Genomic DNA, 21,741 nt, shown 5'->3' on the forward strand with positions numbered 1-21,741 from the left:
AGGAGTGAACCTTCATCAGTCTGAACCCAAAGAATCTACTCCAAGACACATCATAGTCAAGTGTCTGGAAACTAAAGACAAAAGGTCTTAAAGGCAGTGAGAGAAGTGAGACTTCACCTTTGGGAGATGAACAATTTGAGTATCAGAGGATTTCTCATCAGAAACCATGGAGGCTGGAAGAAAGTAGCACAATATTTTTTAAATGCTGAAAGAAAAAAAAAGTCAACCTAGAATCCTATACCCAGTGAAAATATCTTTCTGAAATGGAGAGGAAATTAAGACATTTTCAGTTTGCCACTAGTATACCTACCCTAAAAGAATGGATAAGGGAAATTCTTTAAACAGAAGGGAAATAATTTTTTTAAGAAGGAATTTTGGAACATCATCAAGGAAAAATTAACATGGTAAGCAAAAATATAGGTAAATAGAATAGGCTTCCTTCCTCCCTTTGAGTGTTTAAATTATGTTTGGTAGTTGATGCAAAAATTACAACATTGTCTGATGTGGTTCTAGATGTATGTAGATGAACTGTTCAAGACAATTATATTATAAATGGAGGAAATAAAGGGATGTAAAGGGTAGATGAGGATTCTATACTTGACTTAAACTGGTAAAATGACAACACTGGTGGTCTGGGATAAATTATGTATATATAATGTAATTTATAAAGCAACCACTAAAAAAGTTACACAAAGAGATACACTCAAAAACTAGAGAAAATTAAAATGGAATTCTAAAAAATGTTCAAGTAACCCAGAGGAAGGTAGGAAAATGTAGAAGATGGAAAGCAGAGAGGATAAAAAATAAATAAATGGCAGACTGAAGCCCTAATATATTAAATCTAAATGGTTTAAGTACACCAATTAAAAGACAAAGAGTAGATAAGAAACATTAACCATGTGCTGTCTACTAGAAATTCACATCTAATATAATAACATAGTCAAATTGAAAGTAAAAGGAGTGAAAAGATATATCATGCAAACATTAATCAGAGCCAAACAGGAGTGACTATATTAACATCAGATAAAGTAGACTTTATCTGAGCAAAGAAAAATACTCTAGACAGAGAAAGACCTTATATAATGATAAAAGTGTCCATCTATCAAGAAGACATAGTAATCCTGAATGTGTATGCATAAAATGGGGCTGCAAATATGGAAGCAAAACTGATAGAAGTGAAAGGAGAAATTGGACCCAAACAAAACACTTCTATATGATCCATGGGGCCTAAAGGAAAGATTGATGTAAATTTTAAAACTGCAGTGATGTGAATGAAAATGGAAATGCAACTTACCAAAACTTGTAGAATCCAGCTAAAGCAGTGTTAAGAGGGAAATTACAGCACTAAATTAGAAGAGGAAAAGTCTCAAATCAATAATTCACACTCACCTCAAAACCTAAAAACAGAAGTGCAGAATAAATCCAAAGCCAGCAGAAGAAGGTAATAATAAAGATAAGTGCAGAAATCAATAAAATTGAAAGTAGAAAAATTATCTTTAAAAAATCACCTATCCGAAGTTATCCAAATTTATCCCGTTTGTTTGCAAAAAGATCAAATTGACAAACCTCTAGCAAGTCTAAAAAAAAAGGGGGGGATAACAAGAAAGTTACCAATATCAAGAATGCAACAGGTGATATTACTACAGACCTTGCAGATATTAAAAAGATAATAGAGAAATACAATGAATACCCCCCCACACATAAATTTGGCAACTCAGATGAAATAGACCAATTTCACACACACATAAATATAAATTACCACTAGTCACCCAATATGAAGTAGATAATCTGAATAGTTATATAGCTATATTAAAAACCTTTGAGGGGCACCTGAGTGGCTCAGACAGTTAAGTGTCTGCCTTTGGCTCAGGTCATGATCCCAGGGTCCTGGGATCGACGCCCACATTGGGCTCCCTGCTCAGCGAGGAGTCTGCTTCTCCCTCTCCCTAGGCCTGCTGCTTCCCCTGCTTGTACACTCTCTCTCTCTGTCAAAAATAAATAAAATCTTGGGGCGCCTGGGTGCCTCAGTCGTTAAGTGGCTGCCTTCGGCCCAGGTCATGATCCTGGGGTCCTGGGATCGAGTTCCACATCGGGATCCCCGAGGCCTGCTTCTCCCTCTCCCACTCCCCCTGCTTGTGTTCCTGCTCTCGCTCTCGCTGTCTCTGTCTCTGTCAAATAAATAAATAAAATCTTTAAATAAATAAAAAAAATCTTAAAAAAAAAAAAACTTTTGAGTTTGTAATTTTAAAACTCTCCTGAAGAAATCTACAGGTCCAAATAGTTTCACTGGAGAACACTACCAAATTTAAAGAATTACTACCACATACATTATCTTCCAGAAAATCAAAGAGAAGTCTTCCTAACTCATATTGTGAAGCTAGTATTATCCTGATACTAAAACCAGACAAAGATAGTACAAAAAAGAGAAAAAAGCAAGCTAAAGACCAATGATCCTCATGAATATATGGACACAATTTTTTTTTTTTTAGTAAGTTCTACACCCAACATGGGGCTTGAACTCACAACCCCAAGAGCAAGAGTTGCATGCTCTATTGACTGAACCAGCCAGGCACCTCTAGGCACAAAATTTCTTAATAAAATATTTGAAAATAGAATTCAACAATATGTAAAAAGAACTATAAACCATGGGGGGTGGTATTTCAAAGGTATAAGTCTGATTCAATAATCAGTAATCAGCCAATGTAACACATCATATTAATAAGCTAAAGAAAAAAATCACATAATCATCAATCAATGCAGAAAACCATCTGACAAAATTCAACACCCATTCATGATAAAAACTTTAAAACTAGGAACAGAGGGGAACTTCCTCAACTTGATAGAGTATCCACAAAATACCTACAGGTAGCATGCTTAATGGTGAACCATTAAATGATTTCTGCCTAAGATTGTGAATAAGGCAACGATGTCGGCTCTCAGCACTCTATTTCCATGTAGTACTGGATGTTCTAAACAGTGCAATAAGGCAAAAAGAGGAAATTGGCATAAAGATCAGAAAGAAATAAAACTGAACCTATTTGCAAATAAATTATTGTCTACATAGAAATTCCCAAGGAATCTATCAAAAACTTCTAAAACTCTTAAGTGAGGTCACAAGATAGGAGATCAACATGTAAAAAGCAACTGTATTTCTATATACTAGTGTGAACATGCGACACCAAGATTAAAAACAAAATAGCACTATAAAATTGTACTAATGTATACTATTAGTCTGCCACCTATTTCATTTTCTAGGACTGTGTGTGAGAATTTTTTTAAAGATTTTATTTATTATTTATTTGAGAGAGAGAGAGAGGGAGAGGGAGAAGCAGACTCCCCACTGAGCAAGGAGCCCAACATGGGACTGAATCCTAGGACCCTGAGATCATGACCTGAGCCAAAGGCAGACACTTAACTGACTGAGCCACCCAGGCGCCCTTTGTGTGAGATTTTAATAAAATATTTCTACCACCACCAAAAAAAAAAAAAAAAATAGCATTAAAAATCACCTGAGGGGCACCTGGATGGATCGGTTAAGCATCCGATTCTTGATTTCAGCTCAGGTCTGATCTCAGGGTGATGAGATCAAGCCCCCACCATCAGCCTTGGTGCTCAGTGGTGAGTCTGCTTGAGAATCTCTCTCTCCCTCTCCCTCTGCCCCTCCCCCCGACTTGCTCCCTCTTTCTCTGGAAAAAATAATAATAATAATAAAAATAAAGTCACTTAAAAAAGGGAAATACTTCAGTATAAATCTAACAAAACATGAACCTGAATTGAATGTTGAAAATGATACAATGCTGATGAAAGAAATCAAAGCTCTAAATGCATACTGTGTTCACTCATTGCAAGACCCAACAAAGATGCAGATTCTCCCCAAACTAATATAAAAGTTTAACACAATTTCTATCAAAATTTCAACAAGATTTTTTTGTATATACAAAAAATTATTTTGAAATATAGAAAGACAAAGGAAATCGAATAGCTGAAACAATTCTGAGAAAGAATAAAATAGGAGGAATTAGTTGACCTGACTTCAAAACTCAATGGCCTCCATAATCAAGAGTACAGTATTGGTGGGGAGCTAGACAAACTGATCAGCAGAACAGAACATCCAGAAACAGATCCACACAAATATGCCCAAGTGGTTTTTGACAAAGATCAAAAGCAATTCAATGGGAGAAAGACAGCTTTTGCAACAAATGGTGCCAGGGCAATTAGACGTTCACAGGAGGGAAAAACAGACCTTGACCTAAGTCTCGCACCTTATAGAAAAATTAAGCCCAAATCGATTTCAGACTTTAATGTAAAACTCTAAAACTTTCAGAAATAAATAGGAGAGAATCTTTGGGACCTAGGGCTAGGCAAAGAGTTCTTAGACTTTGAAACCAAAGCAAATCCAAAAAAAAGAAAACCAAAAAAAGAAAAACACCTTATAAATTGGACCTCAACAAAAATAAAACCTTCAGCTCTGTGAAAGACCATGTTGAGGGAATGAAAAAACAAGCTACACAATGGAAGAAAATATTTGCAAAGCACCTGTCTGACACAGGACTAGTGCCTAGACTATACAGAGGATGCTTAAACCTCAAAAGCAAAAAATCCTATTCAAACATGGGCAAAAGACATGAAGAGATATTTTACCAAAGATGACATTCAGTTGGCATATAAACAGAAGAGAAGATGTGCTTGTTACATGAACTATCATAAGCCGTCTCGAACCAGATACACACACACAAATTAACTCCATGGGGTTAGAGATCTACAGGTTTATATCCTCTCCCCTTCAAGCCCACAGAACCTCTGTCTATGTTGTAGGAACAAAAGGTATCAAATATGTCTTTAGTTATTTCTCTATTTCATGTTAATGAGAAAAAAATAGAATCATATGATAAAAAGAAATTCAAACCGGCATCTCCTTCAACCTCCTTTTTCTTCACCCGCTTAATCCTCTTCTTTAGGACCTTCATGAGGAAATTAGCAAATTTATTGTTTTCTCCAACGGCTGCTTGGAAACCAGCATAGAGTGCTTTTTCTTGGTCCTGGAGCTTGGCAATTTCATTCTTTTTCTCTTCCATCTCTTTAAGAGTTTCATTTATTTTCCACTAAATGAACAAAAACAGGAACAAGTGAAAGTATTTCTGATAAACCAGGTTCAGAGAACAATATATATTACAATGTAAGGTTACAGTTCACAAACATTTTTTTAACCTTCTTCATAGAAGTTTACATTTCTGATGGTTGGAGAGCCATCATTTATTTAGTTAAAATTTTATAATTCTTTTGTAAAAATCAGTTAAGTCCAGAATTGGATAAGATCAGCTTTTTATGTTTAGCTTCCTCAAAAAGTCTAAAGTAAGTGAAATTTTTACCGTCAGCTAATATTTTTGCATGTGTGGTCTCAAAAACAAAAGATGTTTTTTGTATGAATACATGACAACTGAAACAAACAGACACTGCATCTCTTAGTGCAGCAGATATACCTTAAAAATGGTGTTACTATTCAGTAATATCTATTTGATGGAATCCTTCTTCCTTTGAGACGAAAGTTGGATGGTATCATTTATCTCTTTAAATTTAACATATATATAACAAAGAAACTTACTTTCCTAAAATACTCAATTACATATTACCGTGAAACTAGCTATCATATTTAAAAAAACTAGTCAACTTCTTTTCCAAGTATGTTCATAAGGATAACTATATAATCAAAACTCAACTTTATATGATAGCTAGTGACAATAAAAATAGACTTTGAAATTTGTGAACTAAATAGAAGGGTCACTTTTGAAAACTTATCCTCCTACCATACAAAACATCTGATCAAATTCACTGTAAAGTCTGATTCATTTCTCTCTCTCTCTCAAGAATACCAACAGCAGAACAAGCAGGGACAAGGGGGGTTGGGGGTGGGGGAGGAGGAGGGACAAAAGAGAGGAGGGCTAGAACGATGGGGGAAATTAAGTTTGAGAAGATGAAGAAGGAAACAAAGAATCAAGTCCCCTCCACAACTAAAGGATACAGCCAGCCAGCATTCTCCTGCCCGCTCCTACCTGCATATCCTGTTCTTCTTTGTCTAATGAATTAACACGCTCTTGAAGTATGTTCTCCTGTTTTTCAAAATTCTTGAGGAGAAGCATTTCTTGAAATAATGTGACATGGTGAAGGTCAGATAATTTCATCTGAGTATCTAGTTTCAGTTTCTGATGCCTCAGGAGATGGAGTTCTGCATCAAAAGTGACAATCAGTTCTTTGATCTGAGGTGGAAAAAGATTTGAGGGTGTGTTAGGAGTTAGGAACAGGTAAGTGTACTTTTAAAACTGTTGAACAATACTAATTTGTTTAGGTAGAAGCATTTTCTCATTATACCGTTGTTATGGAGTAAGAATTATATGGGTTCATGTGCATGGGTATGTGTAGTCCTATAAATCAATTTAGCAATATCATAAAATTTATATAAATTTATTAAGTGGTAGGGATTCTGTAACTATAGTCCTTCCAGCTATTTCTTTACCATGATTAAGCCATTAATCAAGAATGCCCTTCTTGCTGTACTATGTGGTTGAAATCAGAGACTAGGAGGTCCTTGTGTTTCTATCTGCCTCCACTTTACCCCACAGCATCTCTACATTGTCTTTAATACAGGAAGCACTACATATTCCCTTCAACATGTTTTGAAAATTTTCAAACATTTCCAAAGGTGATTTAAGTTGTGACAGAGCTGGGATAAGAACGACATATCCCAAGTCCTGGTCTAGACCTTCTCCCACTGCCATCCCAAGGACTTTAAAGGCTCCATTCTGCTCTGACTTTGGCACAGCTTCTCCCTCACCCCATCCCAAAGGCAAGAAAGAGATCCAGAGAGAGTCCCAGGGGCTGGTTCTCCTGACAAAACTAGAACAATAGGTAGAAGACAAACCATTCCATGTTTTTTCTAGGCTGTGCATGATGGAGAGTCTCAACAGTCAAGAACCTGTAATGAGGGAGGGCCTAGCCCGTGGTTGAGGAGAAGGAAGAGATCTCTGGGTTTGGGACAGTGAAGAAGAAGAAGAAAAAAAACTTTTACTTATATATGGTTGTAGACTAAGTGGGCTCTTCTTTAATGTTTGTTCAACAAGTCTGAACTATTTTTAAATTTCTTTTGAGGCTGGACTATATTTTTTCAGTGTAACACCATTCCGAAACATAGGTGTTTTAATTTTGTAAGGTTCATGCTTGTTTTGCTCTCACTCACCCGAGAGCCTATAAGCTTTATGAGGGTAGAGAATATGTCTGGCTTGAGTATTACTGCATCTCTGCTATCTAACTAGCACTGTTCCTGCACAAAGAATGTCCAATAAATGTGTTAAGTTGATACGATAAATAAATTAGTTACTATTAAACCAAACTTTTTTACTGGGTATCTACTATATGTCTGGCATTTTCTAGACACTGCAGGGGAATCAAAAGATGATTATATGTGGCCCTTCTCTCAAGAACTGTGTAATCTAATTTGCAAGACAAAACTAACACATATGAGCACTGAGTGATGTATAGAATTGCTAAATTGTTATACTGTACACCAAAAATGAATATAACACTGTATGTTAGTTATACTTCAATTAAAAAAAAAACTAACACACATAAAACAGCAAGAAAGGTAAGTGGAAAACATGAGGTGCTGCTTATAGGTGCAATCGGAGTTTAGACAAAAGAAGAGTATGTAATGTGGACAGAAGATTCTGGAGAAGGTTTGGAATTGGACTAAGTTTTGCATGATGACTCACATTTGAAAGGAAATCGTTGCAGGTGGGAGGAAATAGCAAAGGAATAAGCAAATACAAAATTCAGAATGGGGGTGGGAAACAGGAGCGGGGAGAAGGAGGAAGAGTGAGAAAGCAAGGCTGGACAAAGCAGAGATAATGAGTGAAGAATACGTTTGGGGAGCTATAGGGGGTGCCTTCACAGGGTGGACCCAGACAGACACTGAGGAAGGGAACTCTACACGGTTGGCAGCCAGGAGCCACCTAGCCAGCAAAGGTCCTTTTCCTTATGGATTCAGAGGACCTCCTGTACCACTGGCCCCAACATGGTCTGGCTTCCTAGAAATAAAAACAGGTGCCGTCCCAGCTCCAGAACAATTTTGAAGGCAGTCATCACCATGAACACTCCCACCAATGAGGCAAATCACACGTTAGAGAAAGAGGAGGATGTAAAAACCAGAGGTGCCCCATTTTCTCTGAAAGGTTTTTAAATTATGTTCCATGCATCATCTGGAAGCTGCTCCATCATTTCCCCTTTACCAAGACTTCAGTTCGATGCCAATTGACATGGATTTGTCCTTAATTCTTAGCTTTTCCCAAAGCAAAACATTTAAAAGCTCTAAAGTTCTTGGGCAGAGCACAATAATTATCAGAAGGCCATGTATGGGGAGGAAGCTAAGCCTGCAGTGAGTTGTGGGCTGGTCAGGGCTTGGGAAAGATTACTGTAGAGAAGATTTAAATCAACAAATAAGAAAGGAGATCTAGTTCTTCCCTGCTGTCCTCTCTTTCAGCTTGAAAAAGGCAGTGTCACCCCTTACCCTGTTGGTTAAATACTGTTGCATGTACAAGTGTTTAATCTCGTCCCTTTTCATAATCTCCAGCTCTATATCAATTGGATCTGCTTTTTCAAATTCCAGTAACTTTGCAGTATCTACACAGAATGCTGATGCCTTTGATGATCTAGACAATGAATCTCTTGTCGTCAAATCACTGTTCTTTCTAGAAGAGAGTCTGAGGAATCCTCCACTTGAGCCTGTAGACCCTCCCTGTTCCAGCTGGGAGGACGTTTCACCCTGAATCTTCATCTGCTGTCGCTTAAAATTTAGGAGAGTTTCCTCATCATACTGAAATCTCTTTTCTGGAACTTCTTCTGGGTGTATCTGGGGGACTTGGGGAATAGGAATGTGCTTGGATATGTGAAGAATTGACTGGATGCTCTTCAGTTCTTGAACCAGGCACTGTATTTCCTCAATGACGGCCACTTTAAGGTCTCGAAGAGAGAGGATACATTTGTTCATGTTCTTTTTCTTTGAATGGGCCTGATAAAAAGAAGGAAACAAAATGACAATCCATTCACAAAGGACAGTTTGAAATATGATTTTTGTCCCATGACTGGTATGCCTAGCAAAAATCCAAGAAAAAAAAATTTATCTGATCATTTCTATTCACTACTAAGTTACTCTTTTCTTTAGCTTTTAGGCTGTTTCCCATTTAGCTTCTCCAAAAGAGGAAGACAGTGTGGATGTGACCTCTGGTATCCCTCAGGTGGCTCATAGGGCTCAGTTCTGCTGTCCTCTTCTGACCAACCAGGGGAAGTCCTTCCTGAAGTCTTGTACTCAGCCAGAGCTGGGAGAGGGGGTCATTCTTTGGTAAGGAACATACAAATGTAACTGCCTATCCCTGATGGAAACTCAAATTCCACTGGCTTAGACACGTTTAGGGTTGCCCACTTAGGGCCAAACTAAAGTTTAGCCTATTCTTATTCTGCATTTTGGCCACATTATTCCTGTTACTTCTTGTGCAGGCAATGTCATGATCCTGAATTTCTGTATCATGCACACCAAGAGATTCCAGGACACTCTCTCTTGTTCCTTCTCCATTTATCTAAGCCAAACGATGCCTCCCTGCCTCAAGCCACAGGAGCCAGAGTGGCCCACTGCTCCCTCATTACCAGCTGTTTCCAAAATGCTCTTACCAGAGCCTATAGGCACATACAGCCCTAATCCTGTGTACAATTAGACAACGAGGTGGCCCAAAGGCTATTAAGAGTTACTTTGCATAAATATACAGGTTTAAAAAAAAGGATCAAAGGCACTTCTCCAAATTGACAGTAATGCTATAGTAGTAGGGAATTTTAACATCCTGCTTACATCAATGGATACATCACCCAAACAGAAAATCAACACAGAAACAGTGGCTTTGAATGACACATTAGACCGATGGACCTAACAGATATATATAAAATATTCCATCCAAAAAGGGAATACACATTCTTTTCAAGTGCACATGTAATATTCTCCAGGATGGATCACATGTTAGGCCACAAAACAAGTCTCAATAATTCAAAAAGATGGAAATCATATCACGCATCTTTTTTGACCACAATGGTATGAAAGTAAAAGTCAATTGCAAGGAAAGAACACAAAAATACATGGAGGTTAAATAACATGCTACTCAATAATGAATGGGTCAACTGAAAAATCAAAGAGGTGGTAAAAAAAAAAAATGAAAATGAAAAAACAGTCCAAAATCTTTGGAATGCAGCAAAAGCAGTTCTAAGAAGGAAGTTTGTAGTGATACAGGCCTACTCAAGAAACAAGAAAAAGCTCAAATAAACAACCTAATTTTATACCTAAAGGAGCTAGAAAAAGAACCAAAAAAAAAGCCCAAAGCTAGTAGAAGGAATGAAATAATAAAGATTAGAGCAGAAATAAATGAAATAGAAACAAATAAATAAAAAATAAACAAATAAAAGATCAATGAAACAAGGAGCTGTTTTTTAAAAGATAAAATTGATAAACCTTTAGCTAGACTCATCAAGAAAAAAGGAGATGACAAATAAAATCAGAAATGAAGGAGGAGAGATGACAACTGGCTCCACAGAAATACAAAAAGATTATAAGAGCATATTATGGAAAATTATATTCCAACAAATTGGGCAACCTAGAAGAAATTAATAAATTCCTAGAAGCATATAACCTTCTAAAGCTGAATAAGGAATAGAAAATCTGAACAGACTAATTATTAGCAACGAAATCAAATCAGTAATCAAAAAATTTCCAAAAAACAAAAGTCCAAGCCCAGATGGACTCACTGGGGAATTTACCAAATATTTAAAGGAGAATTAAAACCTATTCTTTTCAAATTCTTCCAAAAAATGTAAGAGGAAGAAAAGCTGCCAGGTACATTCTACAAGGCCATCATTACCCTGATACCAAAACCAGACAAAGCCACTACAAAAATAATAACTACAGGTCAATTTGTCTGATGAACATAGATGCAAAAATCAATAAGATATTAGCAAACCAAGATCAACAATACATTGAAAAAATTATTTACCACAATCAGGTAGGATTTATTCCAGGGGTGCAAGGGTGGTCAAATCAATCAATGTCATATATCACATTAACCAGAGAAAGAATGGAAACTATATAATCATCCTAATAGATGCAGAAAAAAACATTTGACAAAATTCAATGTCCATTCATGATTAAAAAAAAAAAAGGCCCCAACAAAGTAGGTTTAGAGAGAACATGCCTCGACATAATAAAGGCCTTATATGAAAAGCCCACAGCTAACATCATAACTAAATGGTGAAAAACTGACAGCTTTTCCTCTGAATTAGTAACAAGACAGAGATGTCCACTTTCACCACTTTTATTCGACATAATACTGGAAGTCCCAGCCACAGCAATCAGACAAGAAAAAGAAATAAAAGGCATCCGTATTGGTAAGGAAGAAGTAAAACTGTCACTATTTGTAGATGACAGGATACTATATATAGGAAAAATCATAAGGAGACCATCAAAAATCTACTAGAACTGGTAAATTAATTCTGCAAAGCTGCATGATACAAAATTAATATAAAGGAATTTGTTGCATTTCTATACACTAATAACAAAGTAGCAGAGAGAGAAACTAAGAAAACAATTTACAATTGCACCAACAAGAATAAAATACCTAGGAATAAACTTAACCAAAGAAGTGAAAGATCTGTACTCTGAAAGCTATAAAACATTGATGAACAAATTGAAGAAGACACAAATAAATGGAAAGATATTCCATGCTCATGGATTGGAAGGATTAATATTGTTAAAAATATCTATACTACCCAAATCAATCTACATATCTAATGCAATCCCTATCAAAATACCAACAGCATTTTTCACAGAACTACAACAAATAATTCTAAAACTTGTATGGAACCACAAAAGACCCCAAGTAGCCAAAGCATCTTAAGAAAAAAGAACAAAACTGGAGGTATCATAATCCCAGATTTCATGACATACTACAAAGCTGTAGTAATCAAAACAGTATGGTACTGGCACAAAAATAGACACATAGATCAATGGACAGAATTGAAAACCCAGAAATAAACCCATGCTTATATGGTCAATTAATCTACAACAAAGAAGGCAGGAATATACAATGGGGGAAATATAGTCTCTTCAACAAATGGTGCTGGAAAAATTGGACAGCTATATACAAAGGAATGAAACTAGACCATTTTCTTATACCATATACAAAAATGAACTCAAAATGGATTAGAGACCTAAATGTGAGACCTAAAACCATAAAATTCCTAAAAGAAAACATAGGCAGTAATTTCTTTAACATCAACCATAGAAACATCTTTCTAGATAGGTCTCTTAAGGCAAGGGAAACAAAAGCAAAACTAAACTCTTGGGGCTACACCAAAATAAAAACGTTTTGTACAACAAAAGAAATAATCAACAAAATCAAAAGGGAACCCAGTGAATTGGAGAAGATATTTGTAAATTATATATCCAATAAGGAGTTAACATCCAAAATATATAAGGAACTTATATAACTCAACACCAAAAAAAAAAAAAATCCAATTAAAAAATAGTCAGAGGAACTGAATAGACATTTCCAAAGAAGACATACAAATGGCCAACAGACACATGAAAAGGTGCTCAATGTCACTAATCATCAGGGAAATGCAAATCAAAACTACAGTGAGGTATCACCTTACACCTGTCAAATGGCTAGTATCAAAAAAAAACTACAATGAGGTATCACCTTACACCTGTCAAATGGCTAGTATCCTTGCCAACAAGTGTTGGCAAGGATGTGGAAAAAAAGAAATCCTCATGCACTATTGGTGGGAATGTAAATTGGTGCAACCACTATGGAAAATGGTATGGAGGTTCCACAAAAAATTAAAAATAGAACTACCATATGATCCAACAATACCACTTATGGGTATTTATCTGAAGAAAATGAAAACACTAATTTGAAAATATATATACACCCACAGGTTTACTGCAGCATCATTTACAATAGTCAAGATATGGAAGCAACCCAAATGTCCATCCATAGATGAATGGATAAAGAAGAGGTGGTATATACATACAATGAAATATGCATCCATAAAAAGGATAAGATCTTGCCATTTGTGATAACATGGATGGCCCTAGAGTATATTATGCCAAGTGAAATAACTCAGAGAAAGACAAATACCATATGATTTCACTCATGTGGAATTTAAGAAACAAAACAAAGAGAAACAAACAAAAAAACCAGACTCTTAAATACAGAGAATTGGTGGTTGCCAGAGGTAGGGTGGGGGGATGGGTAAAACAGACTGGGATTGAGAGGTACAAACCTCTAGTTAGAAAATAAATAAGTCACAGAGATGAAAAGTACAGCATAGGGAATATAGTCAATAAGATTGGAGTAATGTTGTTTAGTAACAGATGGTGATGACATTTATTGTGGTGAGCACTGAGTAATGTATAGATTTGTTGAGTCACTATATTGTATACCTGAAACTAATATAACACTGAATGTTATACTTAAAAAAAAAAAAAAGGCACTTCTCCAGGCAGTCTTATAAAACTTACCTGTATGATTACTACCTATGAAGCAAGAACACTGTAACAAAATAGAGATGTTTTACATACTTAAGAATAAACCTTTAAAGGGGCGCCTGGGTGGCTCAGTTGTTAAGCGTCTGCCTTCAGCTCAGGTCATGATCCCAGGGTCCTGGGATCGAGCCCCACGCTGGGCTCCCTGCTCAGCGGGAAGCCTGCTTCTCCCTCTCCCACTCCCCCTGCTTGTGTTCCCTTTCTTGCTGTGTCTCTCTCTGTCAAATAAATAAATAAAATCTTAAAAAAAAAAAAAAGGAGAGAATAAACCTTTAAAGCATTAAGATGTAAACTCAAAACCCAGCACCTATGTGAATGGGTGACCTCTTTGAAGCACCTGGAAGACTGAGAATTAAGCTTAAAAGAACAAACCTAAGCCAGCCTGATGACTGTTAGGCTCACCTCTTTGAGGAGCCCTCTTTACACACCACACTTTCTTTTTAGTTTTCCAAATACCACACAAACTTAAACAATGACCACAGGGAAGGGGAATATATAATATGCTATTTCCAAAAAAAAACCTTGATACTTTAGTGATTTTTAATTTAGCCATGACAGTAATGACCATTTACTGACTGTGACCTTCATATTAACTTTATGAAGTAGACTAGACAGGTCTTATTGTTAATTGGTATTAATACCCCTTTTACAGATAATATAACTGAGGCTTAGGGAGATTTACACAACCAGCAAAGTTTACATGGCTATTAAGTGGCAGAGATGGGAACAGAATTCTTCTCTGACTTGTAGAATAGTGTGCTCTACATTATTTTATGCTGTTTTAATAAGATGGATTTCAGTGTAATGTAGTTCAAGACATCATACCTGTCCATCATCTCTAGCTAGATTATGAAATTTCAGATTGGATGACTGGAAAATTGTAGTCAAAAAAGCGTTTCTCTATGATGATGGATGGGACATGAGAAATGAAACAAGAATTACCTTAGATGAACAGCTAGAAAAACAATCTAAATGGTCACTAAGAAAATGTTCAAAATGTCTGCTTAAACAGAAAGGCATAGCTATGAAAATTTACATATGGATATGATCTGCATAATAGGGTCCTTTGTAGGTGTGTCCTGCATCTTTGGTGAAATTGAAAAAGACTCTTTCCTCAAGATACTTTACTTCCATTTGCCAGAAAAATATAAAATATTCTAATATATGATATCTGTGATATGATTGGCACTCTTTTCAATGTGATGTCTTGTAATGTGCAAACTACATGGCCATAGTAGGTGACCATGTACCCAATTCTCAAAATGGTACCTCAGATACCCTCTGAGTCTCTATGTGTGAAAAGTCACTTGTCCGTCAAATTAAGGAATTACTATGACAGGGAGGGGAGACTTTAGTAAGAAAATGGGGATGAGAAATCAGGATAATTGGAAGCAGTTTGGCAGAATGCAGATAAAAATTTAAAAAGGAATATGTTATTGGTTATTATTGAGACACCTACAAAATTTTTAAGTCCTAAAAAAAAAAAAAGGCTAAACAATGGCTGGCCTTTTCCCTAAGTCTTTGGCAATTCACAGCAGCCAAAAACTATATCCAACAAGGACATGTTTGAATTTCAGAAATTCAAAGTCTATAAAATATAGCCATGAGCTTATCATGAGTTCAGTTTCACCCATGAAATGTATTTAGCCAAGTAATTAACTTGAAGACTGGTTCTGCCATATTAGCTACATAATCACAGACAAATCTCTTGTCCTCTATGGGCCTCAGTTTCCTCATTTGTAAAACAGAGGCATTCTAAATAATCATAAAGATATTTTCCACTTCTAAATTTCTGTAACTATATATCCTTATAGACCATCTAGTGAAATGTGTGATTTCAGCAGAATTCCATTAAAAACTCAGGGTGCCTCTCATTGTCATGAAAGCTGTAGGTAAATACCATGGAGTCTAGGTGTCCCAGTTCCTCTTCCTTCTTGGCAGCATTTACTCTCATGTGCTCAGGTATCTTATAGTCTGAGGCTGTCTTCAGATTGAAGTCTCCCATATACAACTGGGCCTCCTTGATGGCTTGAACATCTTTGGGATCTTCAAAGTCATCCTGAGGTTTACTCTTATACCTGTCAGAAAAATAGACAACCCAGCCACAAATGTAACAATAAACTTTAGTTTGTCTACTATATGTATATAATCAAATTCAGTCATAAAGCAAAAGTAGAATTCTGAATCTGTAGTACTACTTTTATCTGTAGAGCCCAAGCATTTTTTTTTAAGTTAATGACTACAGACCTTCCTCAACTTATAATGGGGTCATGTACCAATAAACCCATAGTTGAAAATATTATAAATCACATACTTTCAGTACACCTAACTTACTCAACATTATAGTTTAGCCTAGCCCACCTTAAACATACTCAGAACACTTATGTTAGCCTATAGTTGGGAAAAACTAATTCAAAGCCCATTTCACGAAAAGTGTTGAATATCCATGTAATTTACTGACTACTGTACTGAAAGTAAAAAAAACAGAATGGTTGTAAGTGTATTGATAGTTTATCCCCAACACCATGTAGCTGACTTGGAGCTGTGGTTCACTGCTTCTGCCCAGTATCATGAGAAGGTATCATACTGCATATATCACTAGCCTGGGAAAAGATCAAAATTCAAAGTACAGTTTCTACTGAATGAATATCACTTTCACACTATTGTAAAACCAAAAAAATCAAGTCAAACCATCTTAAGTCGGGGACCATCTGTATTTTTACAGCACCTCAAGCAAAGTCATAATGAAATAAATAAAACCCAATTACCAGATGGTGCTGAAATAATCTGAATCATTTTTAGGCTTTCGTTCATTTCTAAGTGATTTATATCAAGATGGTTATTTATTCCTTCAACAGATATTAAGCCATAGAGACAGAGTAGGTGTATTTTAATCAGTAGAAACTTATTTTACCTTTTTTTAAATAATGTAAGTGATTGTCATAAAATTTTCAAAAAAAGGCACCTAGTTAAAAATGATAATAATGAGTATATGTATTTGCCTCCTGCTCTCTCCCCAAATTCCATGGAAATGATGGTGTGGAGGTATTAAAGGGAATAAATCTGGAAGGCTGAGAATAAGATAGAAAGCCATGAGCAAACCAGTGATAGCAATTTTAAAGGATAAATCAGAGTAGAGAAACTGTGGCCCAGAATATCTCCAGGGAAGGCTATAGAAAAGATTGAATATGATGTTATCAGTAGAGGTCCTAGGGGGCTCCAAGCACAGATATCAAAAGACCCAACTACCTAATTCTGTAAAGTGAAGCCTGTCAGTCAACATGAACATGTACACAGAGCTTGCAGTCAGTCCTTTAGGACTGATATTAGAAAATATTTTGGACAGGGGCTCCTGGGTGGTGAAGTTGGGTAAGCATCTGCCTTCGGCTCAAGTCATGATCCCAGGGTCCTGGGATCGAGCCCCATGTCAGGCTCCCTGCTCAGTGGGAAGCCTGCTTCTCCTTCTCCCCCTGGCTTGTGCTCTTTCTCTCTCTCTCTTACTTGCTCTTGCTCATTCCCTTTCTCTCTAAAATAAAAAAATCTTTAAAAAATCTATTTTGGACAAAATGATGCTGAAAATATATCAGAACTTGTGAAAAGAAGCTCAGTGTTTCATTTACACTTTATACTTCAGTTTATACTTTAAATGCTTATAATTAAAAAAGAAGTATAAAATCAAAGCTTACAGCTTAAACTTAAAACAGCAAAAAAGAATTAACTAAACCCAAATTAATAAGAATAAAGGAAATGATAGAGAACAGAAATATCAATGACATAGAAAGCTGACAAGCAATATTTCTAAAAATCTATGACCAAAAGTTAGTTCCTTGAAAAGATCAATAAAATTGATAAGTCTTTTGCTGGAATGATCGAGAAAAATAGAAAAGATACAAATTAATGATATCAAAAATAAAACAAGGGACAATGCAACAGATACCACAGAAATTTAATAAGGCAATAGTATGAACTATTTTATGCCAATAACTTTGATAACCAGATAAAATGTACAAATTCCTTGAAAGATATAAATTACCAAAACTGATCCAAGAGGAAATATAGAATCTGAATAACACTATAACTATGAAAAATTGGAATTTGTATTTATAACCTCTCAATATTCCATGTCCATTTGGCTCATTGATAAATTCTATCAAATATTTAAGAAATAAATAATATGAAGCCTCCACAATCTTTCAGAAAATAGAAGAGAAAGGAAAACTTATCTCATTTTATGGAACTAGTCTTACCTGATAACAAACCAGAAAAGATATTACATAACAATAAAACTAGAGACCAATAGTCTTTATTTAAAAAGACACAAAAATCCATAACAAAATGCCAGCAAATCAAATCCAGCAATATATATTTTTGGAAAATACCAAAAGCCTATTTTTCCAGTTTATTGAGTTATGATTGCATGTAATATTGTATCAGTTTAGGGTGTACAACATAATGATTTCATACATGTATCTATTGCAAAATGTTTGCCACAATAAGTTTAGTTAACATCCATCCACATAGTTGTAATTTTTTTTCTTGTGATGAGAATTTTTAAGAGCTACCCTCTTAGCAACTTTCAAACACACACTAGTCATATTGTATATTACCTCTCTAGAACTTATCTTATAAATAGAATTTGTACCATTTGTCCACCTTCCTCCCAACTCCCCACCTCTAGCAATCATCGGTATGTTCTGTTTCAATGAGTTCAGAGTTTTTAGATTCCACATATAAGGAAAATCATATAGTATTTGTTCTTCTCTGACTTATTTTACTTAGTATAATGCCCTCAAAGTCCACTGGTATTGTTGCAAATGGCAGAATTTCTCTTTTTTAAGGCTGAAAAATATTCCAGTGTATGAATGTATCATAACTTCTTTATCCATTCGACCGTTAATGGAGACTTAGGTTGTTTCCATGTCTTAACTATTGTTATTAGTCCTGCAATAAACACGGGAGTGCAGACATCTCTTCAAAGACCATTTTAGTTTTCTCTGTCTATATACCCAGAAGTGGGATTGCTGGACCATATGGTAATCTTATTTTTAAATTTTTGAGGAACCTCCATACTGTTTTCCATAGTGGCTGCACCAGTTTATGTTCCCATCAATAGTGCAGAAAGTTCCCTTTTTCCCTACATTTTGCCAATAGTTGTTATCTCTTGTCCTTTTTTTTTTTTTAAGATTTTTATTTATTTGACAGAGAGAGCACAAGCAGAGGGAGAGAGAGGGAGAAGCAGGCTCCCTGCTGAGCAAGGAGCCTAATGTGGGACTAGATCCCAGGACCCTGGGATCATGACCCAGGCCGAAGGCAGCCACTTAACCGACTGAACCACCCAGGCGTCCCTCTTGTCCTTTTGATGACAGGTATTCTAACAGGTGTGAGCTGATCTCATTGTAGTTTCGATTTGCACTTCCCTGATTAGTGACGTTCAGCACTGTTTTCATGTACTTAATGGCCTTTTGTAGGTCTCCTTTGAAAAATGTCTATATACATCCTCCATCCACTTTTAAATCTGTTTGGTTTTTTGTTATTAAGTTGTAAAAGTTCTTTATATATTTTGGATATTAACCCCTTATCAGATATATGACTGTGAATACATTCCCTAAGTTGCCCTTTCATTTTTTTGATAGTTGTCTTTACTGTACATAAGCTTTTTAGTTTGCTATAGTCCCACTTGTTTATTTTTGTTTTTGTTGCCTTTGCTTTTGGTGTCAAAAATGTGTGTAAAAAATCATTGCCAAGACCAATGTTGAGGGATTTACCACCTATGTTTTCTTCTAGGAGTTTTATGGGTTCAAGTCTTACATTCAAGTCTTTAATTAATTTTGCATTAATTTTCATATATGGTGTGAGATACTGGTCCAGTGTCATTCCTTTGTATGTGGCAGTTTAGTTTTCCCAACTCCATTTATTGGAGCGACTGTCCTTTCCCCAATATATAGTCTTGGCTCCTTTGTCATAAATTGACCATATATGCATGGACCATTTATTTCTGATCTATTCTATTTCATTAATTGGGTCTCTGTTTTTATGCCAATGCCATATTGTTTTCATTGCTACAGCTTTGTAACATAGTTTGAAGTCAGGGAGTATATTTTTATATTTATTTTTATTTATTTTTCCTTCTCAAGATGGCTTTGGCTATTCAGGATCTTTTACGGTTCCATGCAATTTTTAGGATTGCTTTTACTATTTCTGTGGGATTTTGATAGGGACTGCATTGAGTCTATAGATTCCTTTGGATAGTACAGACATTTTAACAATATTTTTTCTAACCCATGCATGAAATGTCTATTTATTTTTGTCTTCAATTTCCTTCATTAATGTCTTATTGTTTCCACTGTACAGATATTTCATATCCTTGGTTAAATTTATTCTGAAGTATTTTATTCCTTTTGATGCAATTATAATGGGATTGGTTTTCCTAATTTCTCTGATAGTTTATTGTTAATATATAAAAACAACTGATTTTTGTATATTTATTGTATCTTGCCCTTTACTGAATTCATTTATTAGTTCTAATGGTATTTTGACAGTCTTTAGGATTTTCTATATATAATATGTCATCTGCAAATAGACAGATGTACTTCCTTCCCAATCTGGATTCTTTTTTTTCCTTGCCTAACTGTTCTAGCTAAGACTTCTACTACTATGTTGACAAGTAGCAAGAGTGAACATCCTTGTTCCTGATTTCAGAGGGAAAGCTTTCATTTTTTCATCATTGAGAATGATGTTAGCTGTCAACTTGTCATATGTGGCCTTTATTATGTTGAGGTATGTTCCTACTATATCCACTTTGGTGAGAATTTTTGTCATGAGTAGATGTTGAATTTTATCAAATGATTTTCTTGCATTTCTTGAGATGATCATGTGGTTTTTGATGGCTTGCACAATCACAAAGGTCTGAAAGACAACTGAGTTCAGGCCAAGATGATATAGTTTAAGATGGCAACATAGGAAGACCTTGAACTCCTCTTCCACAGACACACTAAATCTACACCTATTTATAAAGCAATTTCTTCCAAAGAATAACTGAGGGCTGACTTAACAGCTTCAAAAGATAGACCACACAGAGAACAGCAAGAGAGATGAAGACACGGTAACAAAGGGAACCACCACTCTGATGCTGTGAAACTACAGTAGGAAGTATAGGACTGAGGGACCATAAGCAGATTAGTTGAAAGCTGCAGTTTAAAAGGGCATCTGGAGAGATGAGTTAAGATGGAGGAGTAGTAGGAGCACCCTGGGATCACCTCAACCCTCGAACACAGCTAGATTAACATCAAATCATTTAGAACACCTAGGAAATCAATCTGAGGATTGGGAGAATGACCTGCATGGTCAGAGGGAGAGAACGTGGCAAGTATGAGGCACATAGACTTGAATTGGGGAGAGAAAAGCCATGGTGCTGCAGTGGGGAGGGAGCCCTTTCTGCAGAGAGACTAGAGGGAGAAAGAGAGGGAGAGTACCACGTTAGGTTTGCACAAGAAAACACCTCCCCAAAACCACTGACTGGGGAATTGAAAGGAACTGAGCATTGCAAATTTCTGCAAGCAATGTGTGTAGCTCAAATTCTGAGGTTTTGAAAGTGAGTGACTTTCACTGGAGTCAAGCCATGGTGGGTGCTTCTAAGAAAAAGGACAGCTCAGGTCTGGGAGTGGAAAGCATGGTATAGGGATCCTGTGGGTAACACTGGGAGAAAATGATCCCCTTAGTGGAGTACATTGGAAGAGGGTATATTGCCTTCCCAAGGACAAAAGACCCTGCAGGTGCCATCAAGCAGCTTTTCATCTGCAGGGGACAGAGGTGCACACAAAAGACAGATAACCTGATCACAGCTTTTCACTGTGCTTCACCATAGACTCTGGGCACCTGTGCAGGTGTGTGACTGTTTTCCTGTGATGAAACAGCACTAGACATGGCGAGACTCTCTCCTGGAGGAGGGGAGCAGATCCACACCATGCCAGGTCATTTAAGATTTGGAGTTTTGAATCCCAGCTGCACTCCAGAGATAAAAGGCAGGAAAGCCATGGTGCCAGGCATACCAAGAGCCCCAAGCACAGATGAGGTGAGGGCAGGGATCTGACAAAAGCCTGGGACACAAAAGG

The 21,741-nt window shown here is 36.3% G+C and overlaps 1 protein-coding gene across 1 annotated transcript in view; it reads right to left on the reverse strand.

The window, feature by feature from the left end:
- Window positions 1–21,741, reverse strand: part of CFAP44 (cilia and flagella associated protein 44) — a 132,230-nt gene that overhangs the window by 17,828 nt on the left and 92,661 nt on the right. The window contains exons 24-27 of the mRNA XM_088027245.1: window positions 15,531–15,708; window positions 8,558–9,058; window positions 6,051–6,254; window positions 4,907–5,102 (exon numbers count right to left, since the gene is read on the reverse strand). Of these exons, the coding sequence (XP_087883371.1) occupies window positions 4,907–5,102; window positions 6,051–6,254; window positions 8,558–9,058; window positions 15,531–15,708 (1,079 nt within the window). The remainder of the gene's footprint in view (window positions 1–4,906; window positions 5,103–6,050; window positions 6,255–8,557; window positions 9,059–15,530; window positions 15,709–21,741) is intronic.

This window comes from Eumetopias jubatus, unplaced genomic scaffold, assembly GCF_037043125.1.
Source record: "Eumetopias jubatus isolate StellerSeaLion01/CBP00866 unplaced genomic scaffold, mEumJub1_p1.0 scaffold_1, whole genome shotgun sequence".
NCBI lineage: Eukaryota > Metazoa > Chordata > Mammalia > Carnivora > Otariidae > Eumetopias > Eumetopias jubatus.